The sequence below is a fragment of the Tiliqua scincoides genome, chromosome 11 (assembly GCF_035046505.1).
Source record: "Tiliqua scincoides isolate rTilSci1 chromosome 11, rTilSci1.hap2, whole genome shotgun sequence".
Lineage (NCBI taxonomy): Eukaryota > Metazoa > Chordata > Lepidosauria > Squamata > Scincidae > Tiliqua > Tiliqua scincoides.
The window spans coordinates 6,509,748-6,526,526 of NC_089831.1; the positions used below are offsets into that span (position 1 = coordinate 6,509,748).

Sequence of the window (16,779 nt, forward strand, 5' to 3'; positions counted from 1 at the left end):
TACTTTGTTAGGATGTATTCTGATTGTCATTCTCACTGTAGAAAAGTTACCTTGCAGACTAGACAATTCCAGGCGACTCGAACAAGTAAGCCAAACCACATATTTCAAGGGGAAAGTTGAAAGTTCCCTGCGGTGTCTATTCAAAAAAATCTGAATTTGAAAATATATGTATTCAAAAAAATACTGAAATCTCACCTCTCCAGTCTCTAAAAGAAAACGATCCGTGTATCACTGAGTCAGACTCTGTGTATCACTGCATTTTGATCCAGTTCAGGTTGTCTGCTAAAGTGGATCACTGCAGAATTCCAGTGACTCGAGGTTCCTGCCTTGTGTCACCCACTCTCACTCCCTTATTTTTGCATTATTGTTAGAACATAAGAACAGCCCCACTGGATCAGGCCATAGGCTCATCTAGTCTAGCTTCCTGTATCTCACAGCGGCCCACCAAATGCCCCAGGGAGCACACCAGATAACAAGAGACCTCATCCTGGTGCCCTCCCTTGCATCTGGTATTCTGACATAACCCATTTCTAAAATCAGGAGGTTGCGCATACACATCATGGCTTGTACCCCCTAATGGATTTTTCCTCCAGAAACTTGTCCAATCCCCTTTTAAAGGCGCCTAGGCTAGACGCCAGTACCACATCCTGTGGCAAGGAGTTCCACAGACCGACCACACGCTGAGTAAAGAAATATTTTCTTTTGTCTGTCCTAACCCTCCCAACACTCAATTTTAGTGGATGTCCCCTGGTTCTGGTATTATGTGAGAGTGTAAAGAGCATCTCCCTATCCACTCTGTCCAGTCCCTGCATAATTTTGTATGTCTCAATCATGTCCCCCCTCAGGCATCTCTTTTCTAGGCTGAAGAGGCCCAAACGCCGTAGCCTTTCCTCATAAGGAAGGTGCCCCAGCCCCGTAATCATCTTAGTCGCTCTCTTTTGCACCTTTTCCATTTCTACTATGTCCTTTTTGAGATGTGGCGACCAGAACTGGACACAATACTCCAGGTGTGGCCTTACCATAGATTTATACAACGGCATTATAATATTAGCCGTTTTGTTCTCAATACCCTTCCTAATGATCCCAAGCATAGAATTGGCCTTCTTCACTGCCGCCACACATTGGGTCGACACTTTCATCGACCTGTCCACCACCACCCCAAGATCTCTCTCCTGATCTGTCACAGACAGCTCAGAACCCATCAGCCTATATCTAAAGTTTTGGTTTTTTGCCCCAATGTGCATGACTTTACACTTACTGACATTGAAGCGCATCTGCCATTTTGCTGCCCATTCTGCCAGTCTGGAGAGATCCTTCTGGAGCTCCTCACAATCACTTCTGGTCTTCACCACTCGGAAAAGTTTGGTGTCGTCTGCAAACTTAGCCACTTCACTGCTCAACCCTGTCTCCAGGTCATTTATGAAGAGGTTGAAACGCACCGGTCCCAGGACAGATCCTTGGGGCACACCGCTTTTCACCTCTCTCCATTGTGAAAATTGCCCATTGACACCCACTCTCTGCTTGTTGACTTTTCTTGGGGCTTTGGATTGACGCAGTGGCCTTTTCTGCCTTCCAGGGTCGCTTGCCGGTCAAGTGGATGGCCCCCGAGGCCTTGTTCGACAGGATATACACCCATCAAAGCGACGTGTGAGTATCCTCCAACTTTTAAAATGATGCTGCCTTAACAGAGTCTGGCTGCCAATCTGCCTGCCTCGCAGTGCTGAACCTGATGAGTAGCAGCTTTTCAAGGCCGTCCCCAGTCTTGTTTCCTGAGCAGCTCCTTTTCCACAATAGAAGATTGCCAGGGATGGAACCTGAGGCCTTGTGGGTGTCAAGCATGTGCTCTGGGCTATGGCTTTGAGCTATGGCTCCACTGCTCAACCTTCATAGCAGTCTATCTGCAAACTAATTGCAGAGCCACCTTTATTAGAGTGGTGGTTCTCTTATATTGAGGAAGAAGAGGGAAGCTGTCCCCCTTCACCTCCCCATAGCATCTCCCCTGGTGGCTGTTACTGGGGTTTCTTCTATATATTTTTAAACCTGCAAACCCTTTTGGAACAAGGAGCCATGTACAGATAGACCCTCGGTATCCACAAGGGTTCTGTTCCAGAACCTCCCATGGATACTGAAATCCTCCACAATGAAAGCAGTTTTTTGTTTTTTTTAAAGCGCTCCCAAACCGAAACCACATGGTTTCCCAGCCTTTAGAGTTCTTTTCTGGGATGAGCAGCGCAATCCTAACTTGCTCTGGAGGCCAATAGGCCTGCGCTGTATCCAATGCAAGTTTGGGGCCAACTGTGGCTCAGCCCAGGGGCAAGGGGAAACTTTGCTGGCCCAACGAGTGCTTAGAATTGCGCTCTAACGGACCCACATCCAGGCCGCGTGAAGGTTCCTCTCTCCTCCCAGCCTTGCCCCAGAATGCGTTGTGACGGTTTGGGGCACTGTTATTTTTTTTTTTTTTAAACCGCTTTCAGTGAGGACCCTGGTATCTGCTGGCATCTGTGAAAAGTCAAATCCAGACCAGATGCCAGACCCAGCGGATATTACGGGTCCACTGTATTTATTCATTGAACCACTGAAACCACTCTGTGAACTTTGGTTGAAAAGCAGCATGTAAATATTTGTGTGTGTCATATATTTGTCATCTCTAAATATGCCGTTTGGGAAGGAGCCAGCGAGTTGCGGAAGAGCGTTCCACCCCCTCTGCCCCCTGCCTACACCAGCTTGTCATCTGCAAGGCCTTTGCTGCCATCGTTGTAACAGCTGAGCTCCAAGATACCAACTGTTCTCTCAGCCCACAATTGGTGTCTCGTTATATTTATATCTCCCTCTTGGAGCGTAACCTGCTTGTGGTCCTCCTGGTCTGATTTCAGCCACCTCCTCCGTCCTAAAACTGCTGCTACCGCCACCCCCTGCCCTCCCAATTTGTGTGCAGACAGCAGCCCCTTAAGCCTCCTGGCATCTCCAATTAAGGCAGATACGTGGGGGGTACTATTCCCAAAAGTGAAATAGTCCAGATGTGATTCATCTTAGCTTAATGAAATGCTAATTACAATAAACAGCCACAGCCTTTTCGGTCTGTATTATCTGGTGATATGGTTTGCTTTTCTGAAGACTGCTGCCAGGTTTCCATCCTGAGTGCCGTCCTGTGCATGTCTACTCAGAATAAAATTCCGTGGTGGTCAATGTGGTTTACTCCCAGGAAAGAGCCCAAAATGTTATACCCACTTTTTGCGACACACCCCCCTCCCAAGTGGCCCTGCAGTGCAACCGTCCCATTTTAAATATTAAAATTGAAAAAGAAATAGCCCATTTGGGGGAGGGGGAGAGGAAAACAAAATTTTAAAAATATCAATCTGAAAAAACAAACAAAAAAACCACCTCAAACCTCAGAAACTAAACAGAACACACACAGCCTCTCACACGTTGAGGACACATTAGTTCTTCTGAGATGGAGTGGCAGAAGGGAGAACTCAGAGGTGATTCCAGGCTTGTTCTCTTCCTCCCTGCCACCACCCTTATGCTCTTAAGAACATAAGAAGAGCCCCGCTTGATCAGGCCAAGGGCCCAACCAGTCCAGCTTCCTGTATCTCACAGTGGCCCACCAGATACCTCAGGGAGTACCCAAGACAACAAGAGACTTGCATCCTGTTGCTTCTCCCTCGCACCTGGTATTCAGAGAGAGGGTGCTTCTAAAAATTGGAGGTTGCATGCAGTCATCAAAACTCGTAACCTCTGATGAACTTTTCCTCCATAAATTTGTCCAATCCGCATTTCAAGGCATTTTTAGGCCAGATGCCATCACCACATCCTGTGGCAAGGAGTCCCACAGATCAAAGGGTCAAGAAATATTTCCTTTGTTCCTTTTCCTTTTGTCTATTCTAACTCTCTTGCCTGTTAATTTTAGTGGATGTCTTCTTGAAAATATCAGGCCAAAGGCCCCTACACCAGCTTCCTCTTTCCGGGTGGGGAGTAGAGGAAAGCAGCTCTCACTTTTTAACACGCAGTGTGTCTGTGCCCTTGTCAGGTGGTCCTTCGGCGTCCTGCTGTGGGAGATCTTCACGCTGGGTGGCTCACCGTACCCCGGAGTCCCAGTAGAAGAGCTGTTCAAGCTGCTGAAAGAAGGGCATCGAATGGACAAGCCCAGCAATTGCACCAACGAACTGTGAGTGTTGAGTCCAAGTTTCTGCAGGGAAAGAGGGGCAGCCAGTAGCCTCGCTACAGGTGGGGCAACATGGTAAGTGTTGCAGGCCCCACAATGCACCCTGTATCTGGCCCCTCCCACTTGCCGTTGGAGCTATTCTGGATAGCAACGGCAACATCCAGAATGGCTCCAATGCTTATGGGAAGGACCAGTTACATGGTGCATTGCAGCACCTGCAATACTTACCACGCCACTCCTCGGTAGCTATGCTTACTGGCTTTTCACATTGGGGCAGTCTTGCAAGGAAAGGAGATGGGGCACTTGAGCCCATTTGTGGCTCCTCTTTAACATGCTGAAAGCATAGAATGCTGGGAGATTTGACAAGCAAGTTGCAATGCCTGTAGCCTTTAACCCCTTGTGGGCTCAGAAGTCCTTGCCTGGCTATGCCACGGCCCTGAGCACACTGCCAGGGTATTCCCAGTGTCCTGCTGCACCTTTTGAAAAGTTTAACCAGAATTCTTCTCTGCTGGGGTCTTGTGAACTCTGTGGGAGCATAAATCCTAGAGATCTACCTCTGATGTGACTTCATTAGGAACTTGGAAGTCTGGTTTAGAGGTTAGAGCCTCCATTTGCCTGAAGATAACATCCACAAGGTCGCCGGTTCGAGGCCACCGGCACCGTGCGACCTTGAAGCAGCTGACAAGCTGAGCCGAGTTATTCCATCTGCTCTGAGCGTGGGAGGATGGAGGCCAGAATGTGAAACCAGATCAGAAAGAAACATCTGAAATGTTGTGGTTCTTGAAAGATAGAACCTTCTTTCAATTTGTAAAAATCCCTACGGGGATTTAAATAGCCTGCCTATGTAAACCGCCTTGAATAAAGTCTGAGGAGAAATCTGACGACCAAGAAAGGCAGTATATAAATACCTGTATTATTATTATTATTATTATTATTATTATTATTATTATTATTATTATTATTATTATTATTATTGGAAGTTGCCCGTCTGCTTCTGTTTCAGCCGTGTGCTGTGAGAATTTCTAATTTGTACCCACTTCTCTCTTGTGCACCTCTGTCCCTATTGTAGCTGGCTTGGCTAAGGGGGGGCACTAGGTTTTGCAGGGAGCCTCACCGAGGAGTGCAACAGGCCCCTCCCCATCCCCTTGGGAGCCATTTTACTCCCCCCCCAATGGCTCCAAAGGGGAGGGGAGGAGCCGCTTGCATGCTGCGGTGAGGCTAAAAGGAGAGGAATAGCTCCCAAGGGGAGGGGCCTGTTGCACTCCGTGGTGAGGTTTCCTGTAAAACTTAGTGCTCCGCCCCCCCCTCTAGCTACACCAGTGGGCCTTCCCGTCCTCCCTTGCACATGGTTTCAAGGATGTTGTGATGGGATGGGTTGAGTGATTATGTATTGTACACAGCAGGAGTTTTCTAAAACGAACATGCCTTTATTAAATCAAATTAATATACTGCTAGAAGGAGATACTAACATTTCAGGTTAAAGCCCTACGTCAGGGGTGTCAGACATAAGTCCCGGGGGCCGGATGCGCCCCCCAGAAGCTTTTTTATCCGGCCCTCAGGCTCTCCGCTGCTGAGGTGTTACCGCTGAAATGGCAGCCACATGAAAATTGGGCTTTCCCAAATCTTGAAATATGATCAAGATTTGCATATTTTCTCTTCTGTCATTTGCAGTTAATGAGTTTCTATATGAGAACAAGGTCTGGCTTCTGGCCATTAGCTGCTTAATGATGTCACTTTCTGCTTAATGACATCACTTCCGGCCCTCAGCAGGAGCCCTGAATGCTAACTTCGGTCCTCTGTATGAAACGAGTTTGACACCCCCCCCCCCAAAAAAAGCAGATCACTACAGCTTTGGAAACTGCTGAACCAAATGAGTTTTTTCAAGCCCTCCCACCCATTCCCGCCCCCTCTCCCCGGACCAGGAGATATATCTTTAGACAGCCAGCCCAGTCCTAACCAACCTGGAGCAGTGGGGCCACTCGTCCCATGCTGTATCCAGTGCTGGAAAGGAACAGGCTGGAGGTTTCCTTGGGGTAAGGGTACATTTTCCCCTTACCCTGGGTAAAGCCCCAGTCGGTGCAAAAGGACTACTCAAATCAGCAACAGCAAAATCTTTGCTGCAGGTCCAAGAAAATTTGTGTTGGTCTTTCAAGCCCAGGAGGGGAAATTGGTTCCGGCATGCGTTGCTGCCACAGATCCTGCCCACTCTGGGCCTGATCCATCCCCTGCCCCAGTATACTTTCACTCCATTTGCGTTCTGCCCTCGCCCAGCCCCTGTGCTACTTGGCAGGAACTTACCTGCTCTGCCAGGCACTCCTTTTGGATCCAGTGCCGGCAGGACAGCACAGGCCTTCCCGCCGGCACTCCTTATTCATCAGGTGTCGTGGAACACTCTATGGTGCTTTGTGGCACCCTCACCGGCACTGTGAAGGTTTAGGATTGTGCCAAAAACCTCCTCCAAGGGATCACTCCATGGCTTTGAGGCTACAATGGAAACAACCCTCTCCTCTTGCGTCCCGCAATGTTGGCCCTTGGATCCTGGTCTCAGTAGATTAACTTATAAGGTGTTAAGGTTCAGGAAAGAGGAGTGCCATGGCACTGAGTGGCTATCCAGGTGCTGCCCTGAATCCCAAGGTCAGCTCATCCTTAACACCAGTTCCCTAGAGATGATTTTCGTGGCCAAGTTTGCGAGGGAGCCCCTGCTGACAAGCCCCCATCAGGCTCAGCGGCCCGGCACGACATAAGAGGACCCCCGCTGGCTGGCAGATGCATGTCATGGGCACTGGCAGGAGTTCAGTGTTATTTTCCCAGCCCTGCTGAAAGCCGTGCGTGATAATAAAACAAGACTTCCTCTCCTTGTATTTTTGTTTTTCTCAGCAGGAGAGTATCCCAGATTGACCCAGAGTAAGGCTGCGTCATCTGGGGCTGGTCCAGCCTTTTGTCTCAGAAAAAGCCAGGGTCCCTTCCCACGTTATCCTAGGCATTTCTGCTAGGGGCGGTTATCACGGGAGGCTCCCCCACCCTCTTGAAGGGAGGGGTTGAAGTTCAGCCCTAAAATGACTCGCTTGAATAGCAACCCACTAGCATCAGGGCAGGCCTGGGAAAAAAACACATTTTTGGAGTTGCACATAAGAAGAGCCCTGCTGGATCAGGCCAAAGGCCCATCCAGTTCAGCTTCCTGCATCTCACAGTGCCTCGGGGGCACTGACAACAAGATACCTGCCTCCTGGTGCCACTCCCTCGAACCTGGCATTCTGAGGTGGCCTGCTTCTCATGGCTTGTAACGCACACAGTTATGGACTTTTCTCCATCAATTTGTCCTGTCCCCTTTTAAAGGCCAGATGGCGTCACCTCGTTTTGTGGCAAGGAGTTCCATGGATTAATTTGTATACTGAGTAAAGATATATTTTCTTTTGTCTCTTCTGCCGACACTCAGTTTTAGTGGATGTGCCCTGGTTCTGGTGTTGTGTGAGAAGGAAAAAAAACTTCCCTCTATCCACTCTGTCCATCCCCAAAATAATTTTGTTTTTCCCTTTCCCCTCCACACGCACACATACCCATCCATACTTTTTTGAGGAAGGGGCTGTCCCTCAGTGGTACAGCACACCTTTTACATGCAGAATGCCCTACTAGGTGGGGCAAAGAGAGACTTCCACCTAAAACCCTGGAGATCCACTGACAATACTGAACTAGATAGACACAGTGGCGTAGCTAGCGGGGTGCGGGAGTGGTCCTCCCCGGGTACCACCCTTGGGAGGGTGTAACACCACAAATGCCCCAACATCGCAGAGGTTTGGAATAACCCCATCATGCTATATACTGTTGGATGTGGAATTTCCAGTGGAATGCAGTGCAAAAAACCGGATTGAAATATCCCCTTTCCATCAAACGTTATGGCCAAAAAACCAGAAACAAAAAAAATGCATTGAACCCTATGCAAAATGAAACCGCCATATCGCGTGTTTACTTGCGAGTAGGTGAACTTGCCATAGTTCATCGGAAAGGGCAGGCTGAGAGGAATCCATAGACACCAGAATGGGTCCGATCCAATGAAAGCAGCCCCCAAAAAACACCCAAGAAGGAAGTCCCTCACTCCAAGCCAATGAATGTATTGAGCCCTATGGAAAGCAAAAGTAAGCCACATGGTCGTGTTTACTCGCGAGTAAGCAAATGTGCCTTGGCTCCTGGTCAAGTCAGACAAAGAGGAATGCAAGGCTAGCTGCATGGTCCCCATCTAATGAAAGTGGAGCTCAACAAATGCTCTAGAAGGGAGCCCCCACAAAGAATAAACCAGAGGCTTGAGCTGGTAAGGTGGGCACTGGGGAGGACTGAAAATCTCACTGCTTTATCTGTGTGTGTGGGGGGGGGGGGGTGTTATTGCAGGCAGGCTACAGACAAAATTCACTTGGTGAAACAGGGCTGTCTTCCCCTTATTTATCTGTTTTTCTTTAATTTAATTATTTATGATTATTTTATTTTGCTTGATGATGTCACTTCCAGCCATGGCATCACTTCCAGTGGTTCCTGGACAGATTGTCATTCTAAAAAGTGGATCCCAGTGTTAAAAATTTGAGAACCACTGCCTTAACTCAAAACAGGCCAATGAGACATCCGGGGAGGGGGGGGGTGACATCCTAGTGACCAAAATTCTGGATATCGTGGCTTTTAGGAATAATACCATCAAGTTATATATACCGTTTGATGCAGAATTTCATCCATTGCTTGTGGGGAAATATTCACTGCATTTATTTTTCTGGCTATTATTATTATTCATTCCATGTCATGACGATTACTATCTCTGTCTCACCCACCCCACAGGGTTGTTGTGAGGACAAAATAAGGGGAGGAACCATGTACACCACCCTGAGCTGCTTAGAGGAAGGGTGGTATAAAAAGTGACTTAATTAAACTATATAATTAATAATTATTAATCATTATTAATAATTAATTAATTGTCATATGGGGTAACAAAAATGTATGGGCCTCGGGTGTCAAATGACCTAGCTATGCCTCTGGATAGGCAGGTGGCATAAGGCCAAGCCTAGGACCCTAGAAAGTCAAGGCCTCATAAGAACATAAGAACAGCCCCACTGGATCAGGCCATAGGCCCATCTAGTCCAGCTTCCTGTATCTCACAGCGGCCCACCAAATGCCCCAGGGAGCACAACAGATAACAAGAGACCTCATCCTGGTGCCCTCCCCTGCATCTGGCATTCTGACATAACCCATTTCTAAAATCAGGAGGTTGCGCATACACCTCATGGCTTGTACCCCATAATGGATTTTTCCTCCAGAAACTTGTCCAATCCCCTTTTAAAGGCATCTAGGCTAGACGCCAGCACCACATCCTGTGGCAAGGAGTTCCACAGACCGACCACATGCTGAGTAAAGAAATATTTTCTTTTGTCTGTCCTAACCCGCCCAACACTCAATTTTAGTGGATGTCTCCTGGTTCTGGTATTATGTGAGAGTGTAAAGAGCATCTCCCTATCCACTCTGTCCATCCCCTGCATAATTTTGTATGTCTCAATCATGTCCCCCCTCAAGCGTCTCTTTTCTAGGCTGAAGAGGCCCAAACGCCGTAGCCTTTCCTCATAAGGAAGGTGCCCCAGCCCCGTAATCATCTTAGTCGCTCTTTTTTGCACCTTTTCCATTTCCACTATGTCTTTTTTGAGATGCGGCGACCAGAACTGGACACAATACTCCAGGTGTGGCCTTACCATCGATTTGTACAACGGCATTATAATACTAGCCGTTTTTTTCTCAAGACCCTTTCTAATGATCCCAAGCATAGAATTGGCCTTCTTCACTGCCGCCGCACATTGGGTCGACACTTTCATCGACCTGTCCACCACCACCCCAAGATCTCTCTCCTGATCTGTCACAGACAGCTCAGAACCCATCAGCCTATATCTAAAGTTTTGATTTTTTGTCCCAATGTGCATGACTTTACACTTACTGACATTGAAGCGCATCTGCCATTTTGCTGCCCATTCTGCCAGTTTGGAGAGATCCTTCTGGAGCTCCTCACAATCACTTATGGTCTTCACCACTCAGAAAAGTTTGGTGTCGTCTGCAAACTTAGCCACTTCACTGCTCAACCCTGTCTCCAGGTCATTTATGAAGAGGTTGAAAAGCACCGGTCCCAGGACAGATCCTTGGGGCACACCGCTTTTCACCTCTCTCCATTGTGAAAATTGCCCATTGACACCCACTCTCTGCTTCCTGGCCTCCAACCAGTTCTCAATCCATGAGAGGACCTGTCCTCTAATTCCCTGACTGTGGAGTTTTTTCAGTAGCCTTTGGTGAGGGACCGTGTCAAACGCCTTCTGAAAGTCCAGATATATAATGTCCACAGGTTCTCCCACATCCACATGCCTGTTGACCTTTTCAAAGAATTCTATAAGGTTCGTGAGGCAAGGCCTGTTCATCTATGTGTTTTGAGATCCTATCTTTGATGAGGCATTCCACCATCTTACCCGGTATGGATGTTAGGCTGACCGGCCTATAGTTTCCCGGGTCCCCCCTCTTTCCCTTTTTAAAAATAGGCGTGACATTTGCTATCCTCCAATCTTCTGGCACCGTGGCCGTTTTGAGGGACAAGTTGCATACCTTAGTCAAGAGATCTGCAACAGTATCTCATCAGTATCCTCATCAGTACAGCAGTGTGTTTTATAATAGATCGCTATCAATCACACACGCCAATTGATTAATGTAAATGTTGATCGCAGAACTTGTACCTCCCTTTAACTTCTTACGAAATCTTGACTGATGATAATGTCCTGTGGGTGTTTTGACTTCTATTCACAAAAGCAACCAGTGTTTAACAAATTGAGGGTGTTTATGTTCAGCTGCTTTCTTTTAAACTGTATCAAAAACTTCAAATATGGACAAAATTCTTCTCTGGAGCCAACAGGAATGCTTTGGCACAGATATGGGGGCACAATCCCGCCATCTTGGAACTTTCCGGCATTCTTATGGCTGTATCCTTCTAAGATTTCCTTCCTCCTGCACAAGGAAATCTTAGTTTCCTTATTTGCTTCTTTGCCACATAGAGGACTAGAAACATGTTTGTTTAAAAAATAAATGGGATTTGCTCATCTAAAAGTGTGAGCTGGAGCTATTAGGAGTAGACTATCTAGTCTAGTCTAGAGCAGTGTTTCTCAACATTTGTCCCACACCATACCACTTTGCATGGTCCACCTATTGGAAGTACCACCTGAAGTTATTGTTGATGTAGTTACATCAACATTGATTGTAGTTAATTGTCAGTTACTTCTGGGTTGGGAGGCCAGATGCAATATGCCAAACACCAGTAAGAGGCCCAGGATGGATAGGAGGACTTTTTCTAGCATGTGGAAAGCACACTCTATAGCTCTGCCCTCCATGCTAAGCCTACCATTGTCACCATACCAAGCTTCCTATCACTACTAGAGAGCTATTCAGCAGCAGAAGCTGACAAAGTGCTATGCAAACCTTGGTGTGAACCTAGAACCCCACAGTCTACACCATCCAGCAATACAGTGGGCCCTCCTTATCCACCCACAAATTTAACTAACCGCAGGTGCTTGCCCCACAGCTGAAGGGCTTCAGAGAACCTCTGGACACAGACGGAACTGCCTTCCAGAAGAGTCCAGCAGACCTTCTGAGGCGTGGGGAGACTGCATGCTGCCCCCCCCCATACCTTAGAAGACCTCCCAGAGCCTTCTGAAAGGCACTTCCAGTTTTTAACGGCAAGGCCTCTCCACAGATTTAACTATCAGCGAAACTCGTATCCGTGGGGGGTCTTGCAACAGAGTGGATACTGAGGGCCCACTATATATGGTCTTGTCACTGAGGATTTTTAGCTTGCTCCCGGTGTGGAAGGGATTGTCACTCCCGGATTGGCCTTTTCAGCCACACTAGACGCTGTGCCAGAACCACCTTTCAGAGCGCGATACCATAGTCTTTCGAGACTGAAGGTTGCCAATACATTTGCTGCTGCTGTTTCTGATCTCACTGGTCCAATCCAACTGGCCAGGCATTCCATTATTGTCCTCTTCTTCCAGGTACATGATGATGCGAGATTGCTGGCATGCCGTTCCCTCACAGAGACCCACCTTTAAGCAGCTGGTAGAAGACTTAGATAGGATTGTGGCCATGACCTCCAACCAGGTAAGCAACAGCTTCTCCCAAAGACGTTGAATTCCCCCAGGTGTAAACCTGGGATTGGAGAGGGGGGAGTTCATTCAGTGTGCCTGTAGGCTGCAGAGAGCACTTTTTTGAGGTTCAAAGCTCCCATTACCAGGATCATTCTTAGTTCAAAACTAGCCTCTCACCTCCGAGAGGACTGCTGTTTGCAGTACCTGTTATGGCAGCTTTCCAGCATGGAGCTGTGGGGCACAGAAACGCCCACTAACCAGGAGGTTCCAGGGCCAGGTTTGCACTGAGAGATCCAACTCCAAGTCTCTCCCATTGCTCTGAGATAAACTCCTCTTTTTTAGGCTTGCAGAATTCAGGCCAACAACCATTCTGCCATTTTTGTTCCAGCTCTCTCTCCCCCCCCCCCAGCAAAAGTTGTAATTGTCATGGACCACATGCAACCTCCTACCCCCAACCCCCACTCACAAAAAATTAAATTAAATTTTGTCGTCCGGAGCGGGGGGGGGAGACATGCTTAGCGATACACTGGAAGGTACAGCTGCAGGTGATCCATTCTCCGCCTTCCGCAGTGGTCCGTGGGGAAGTGATGAAAGGCTATCATCTTTTTTTTCCCTGAGACCTCGCCACCATCTTGGATCACATGAGATCTCACGAGGTTTGGGCGCCGTCATCTTGGGTCGCATTAGATTTTATGAAATCCAAGATGGTGGTGCCCTGTGGTCCGCGGATCTTGTGTTGGGAATGTCGTGAGGGATTTCCTCTGCCTTCTCTTTGGCTCCAGTGCTCTTGACAGGTCTATTGTATGATGTGCTTATTCCCTCTAGGAATACCTGGACCTCTCCATGCCACTGGACCAGTATTCGCCCAGCTTTCCTGACACTCGCAGCTCAACCTGCTCTTCAGGAGAGGACTCTGTGTTTTCCCATGACCCCCTTCCCGACGAGCCTTGCCTTCCCAGGCACCCGTCTCAGCTTGCAAACGGCGGGCTCAAGAGGCGCTGACACCGCGACTTCCATGGGACGCTTCCAGAGCCCTCTGTGCATACGAGTGGGGTGTGAGTGTATGTTAATGAGCGATTGCGCGGTGTGTGTGCATACGTGTGAGACAGTGTGTGCGTGTGCACTTCCCTTCCAGCCGGGCTGGTGGTGGAGCGCCACTGTCACTGGGGCACCCATCAATCACCGTTTAGCTGTTGTATCAGTGAACCGCAGAGACTCATTCCCAATAACCAAACCCATGCTGCCATCTTGTTCTCAAAGCTGCCATTATGGATACCTTCGACATCTTGGAGAGGTGTTTATAGGGAATCCGTGTGCTTGAATCGTTCCCGTGGACCCAAGTTGAGCTATGTCTGTTGTTGTGTGTGTGTGTTATTTTTCCCCTTTTGGCCAGTGCCTAAACAAACAAAATGAGACCCAGACGCTGGTTCTGAGAAGGCAACAGGCTTCTCTGGAAAAAAGATTCTGGAAGAATGACATTCCCATTCCCGAGGAGTGGCTTTTCCTGCTCTTTGCACATCCAAGGAGACCGACTCCTTGCAGCTCGATAAGCTAACAGCAGAGCCAAAATGCAAAGCTCTTGGCACCAGGACACTGAACCCAACTGCCGGCAGGAGAGCCTTTAGGCACCCTTTTCAAACCCAACAGGTTTGAGTGTCTGTTTTCATTACAGTACCGGTTTGGAAATCACGCCCACAACCGCTTCTTAATTCCACAACTTTTAAATTCCTCACTTTGCTGACCAAACTTAGACATCACCAGGTACGACTTCAAGGTACGCCGGATATGAACATCAAGGCCGCCTGCCCAGCACTGACTCTGCATTCTGGAAGGAGGCAGCCGACGAAACCAGTACGAAGACGACAGATTAAAATAATAATAATAAATAATAAATCTTGTGTACATAGCTGCAAAATGTATAAATATGAATTATATATTTACATGTCTTTTTAAAGAAAAAAAAATGGTTGTTACCAGAGATAATATCACTTTGGTAGAAAGTTGCTAGTGGCTGGTAGGTAGTTTATCAGTTGCTACAAAAAAAACAAACAACAAATCATATATTTTGCTACATTTGCTGTTTTTATTTTTTATTTTTAAATTATGTTCTAAAAAACTTATTTCAGTTTAGGTACTTCAAATAAAAATTGCTGCTGCTTCGGTTTTATATGAGGTCATATTAAACAGTGATTTGATGGTAACAGAGCTGCCTTTTTGGAAAGATTTTTTTCCCCTGGGTGCATTAGACGACATCCTTCTTTCAGAAGAACCTCTGGCCCTCCTCTGTAACCACTGAGGGATCTAACACAGTGTTCTTCAACCTGTGGGTCATGACCCCACTGCGGTTTTGAATCCTCATGGGGGGGTCGCGGTAACCTTTCCAAGCCTATATAGGAGAGGGTTTGGATCCAATCCGGAATTAGTATTGCCTTATCAAAACTGAGTCCTTGATAGAATCCCACACAGCCTCTTCTTGCTCTTCTTCCCCACGGCAACTAAGGACGGCCCTGCTCAGGTTGCTACCTCACAAGGTTGTTGTGAAGACACATGGGGTAGGGGGAAGGAGTTCCACACATTCATGACATGCTAAGCAAAGAAATCATTTCTTTTGTATGTTCTAGCTCCCCCAACACTCAATTTGAGTGGATGTCCCCTGGTTGTGGTGTTGTGTGAGATGGAAAAAAGTGTTCCTCTCTCCGCTGTATCCATCCCTTGCATAATTTTGTATGTCTCAATCATGTACCCCCATCAGGCATGTCTTTTTCTACACTGAAGAGCCCCAAACACTTTAGCCTTTCCTCATAAGGGAGGTGCTCCAGCCCAGCAATCATTGTGGTCGCTCTTATTCTGCACCTTATCTAGATCCACTATGTCTTTTTTGAGATGTGGCAACTAGAACTGTACGCAATACTACAGATGTGGTGTCTGGCCTAGATGCCTTTAAAAGGGGATTGGACAGATTTCTAGAAGAAAAGTCTATCACGGGTTATAAGCCCTGATGGGTATGTGCAACCGCCTGGTTTTCGAGTTAGCCTATCTGTGACTGCCTGATGCAAGGGAGTGGCACCAGGATGCAGGTCTCTTGTTGTTTTGCGTGCTTCCTGAGGCATCTGGTGGGCCACTGTGAGATACGGGAAGCTGGACTAGATGGCCCTTTGGTCTGATCCAGCAGGGCTCTTCTTATGTTCTTAAACAGGGTAGGCAAGGTGGGCAGCGATAGGGGTGGGGGTTGGTGGATTGGGTCCCGTGTGGGGATGGGATCAGTGATGGTTTCCCCAGTCTCATTTGTTGGGACAAAAAAAGTTGAAGATCTCACATAACCTTTTGGACATGGGACCCACTGAAAGTCGCTCAGTTGACCACCTTGGCACAAGAAAAGGGCATGCCAACAACTGGGATGTATGTTTGCAGAACTCACAGAAACGTTTGCCTGCAGTGAAATCTGAAGCAAGGCCAAGCCAGTGAAAAGGGAACCCCATTTCAGTTGTTTTTGTCTGTACTGATAAGTGATCTCCATCCTCCTTTCAGGAGCCGGAAGAGATCATCCCTAAGCAAGTCATTCTCAGCTCATTCTCAGCTTAGCCTCTTTGTTGACAGGGAGGATCATGTAGCAAGTGCTTGAGAACTGCTGCTTTCTTGCCCCAGGGACTCAGCATTGGGGACCAGCCAATCTGTGAGGCCGACTGGTGGTTGAGTAGTAGAGGGTGCCCGCCTTCCCTGCTGCTCCTTCCATATCTAATGCTCTCTGGCCCACTCCTCTGTTCTTCTCCACACTTGCTCTTTCACTCTATTCCCCTTTTACTTTTCAAATCCATGGAGTAAGAAGCGAGAATGGCAGCTGATGCTCCACCAGGTAAGGGGATAGCATTGGGCACGGGGTTGACTTGGGTTCTCCCAGGCTGGCATCTGCTATTAGTTTCTTGAGAGGCGATTGCTTTTGCTGTGTCTGCCCTTGCTCCTCTCCTCCCCTGGGTGACGTCAAGGTGACCTATGCCTTATCCGTGCCATAGGGGCCTGTTTAATGTTCCTCCTTTCCAATGGAGGACTAGAAGACAATGAGAACTTTGCCTTTTGTCCCCCAAATTTCTCGATGCCCTTCCTTTCATTCACAGGAATAACCATGTCAAATGGTTGCCATTTCCGCCCCCCAAACCCCCCCCCCAGTGGCTTTGGGGTTCCTACAGCTGATGTTCCTGTCCTCTCTTCCAGATTCTCATGGGGAAGATGAGAATAAGTCATATAGGATATGTGAAAATTCCACGTTTAATTTCAAGCCAAAATTGGTCTGCCTGCAACCGCCACCACCAAATGCCAGACATGTCTTCAGAGGCCTCTGACAGGCACTTCTGGTTTTAGCCAAAAACCAGAAGTGCTTTTTGGAGGCCTCTAAGATACATGGTACCCAGGGCAATGTAAACCCCTTCCACTCACCCCCCTATAGGTTGGCAACCTTCAGTCTCAAAAGACTATGGTGTA

The 16,779-nt window shown here is 47.8% G+C and overlaps 1 protein-coding gene across 4 annotated transcripts in view; it reads left to right on the plus strand.

Moving 5' to 3' along the window:
- The window catches only part of FGFR1 (fibroblast growth factor receptor 1), a 122,391-nt gene extending 107,887 nt beyond the window's left edge, over positions 1–14,504 (plus strand). For all 4 annotated transcript variants that reach the window (XM_066639396.1, XM_066639397.1, XM_066639398.1 and 1 more), the window contains 4 exons: positions 1,577–1,647; positions 4,028–4,165; positions 12,211–12,316; positions 13,129–14,504. In XM_066639396.1, coding sequence (XP_066495493.1) covers positions 1,577–1,647; positions 4,028–4,165; positions 12,211–12,316; positions 13,129–13,305 — 492 coding nt within the window. In that variant the 3' untranslated portion in view covers positions 13,306–14,504. The remainder of the gene's footprint in view (positions 1–1,576; positions 1,648–4,027; positions 4,166–12,210; positions 12,317–13,128) is intronic.
- The last annotated feature ends 2,275 nt before the right edge of the window (positions 14,505–16,779 follow it).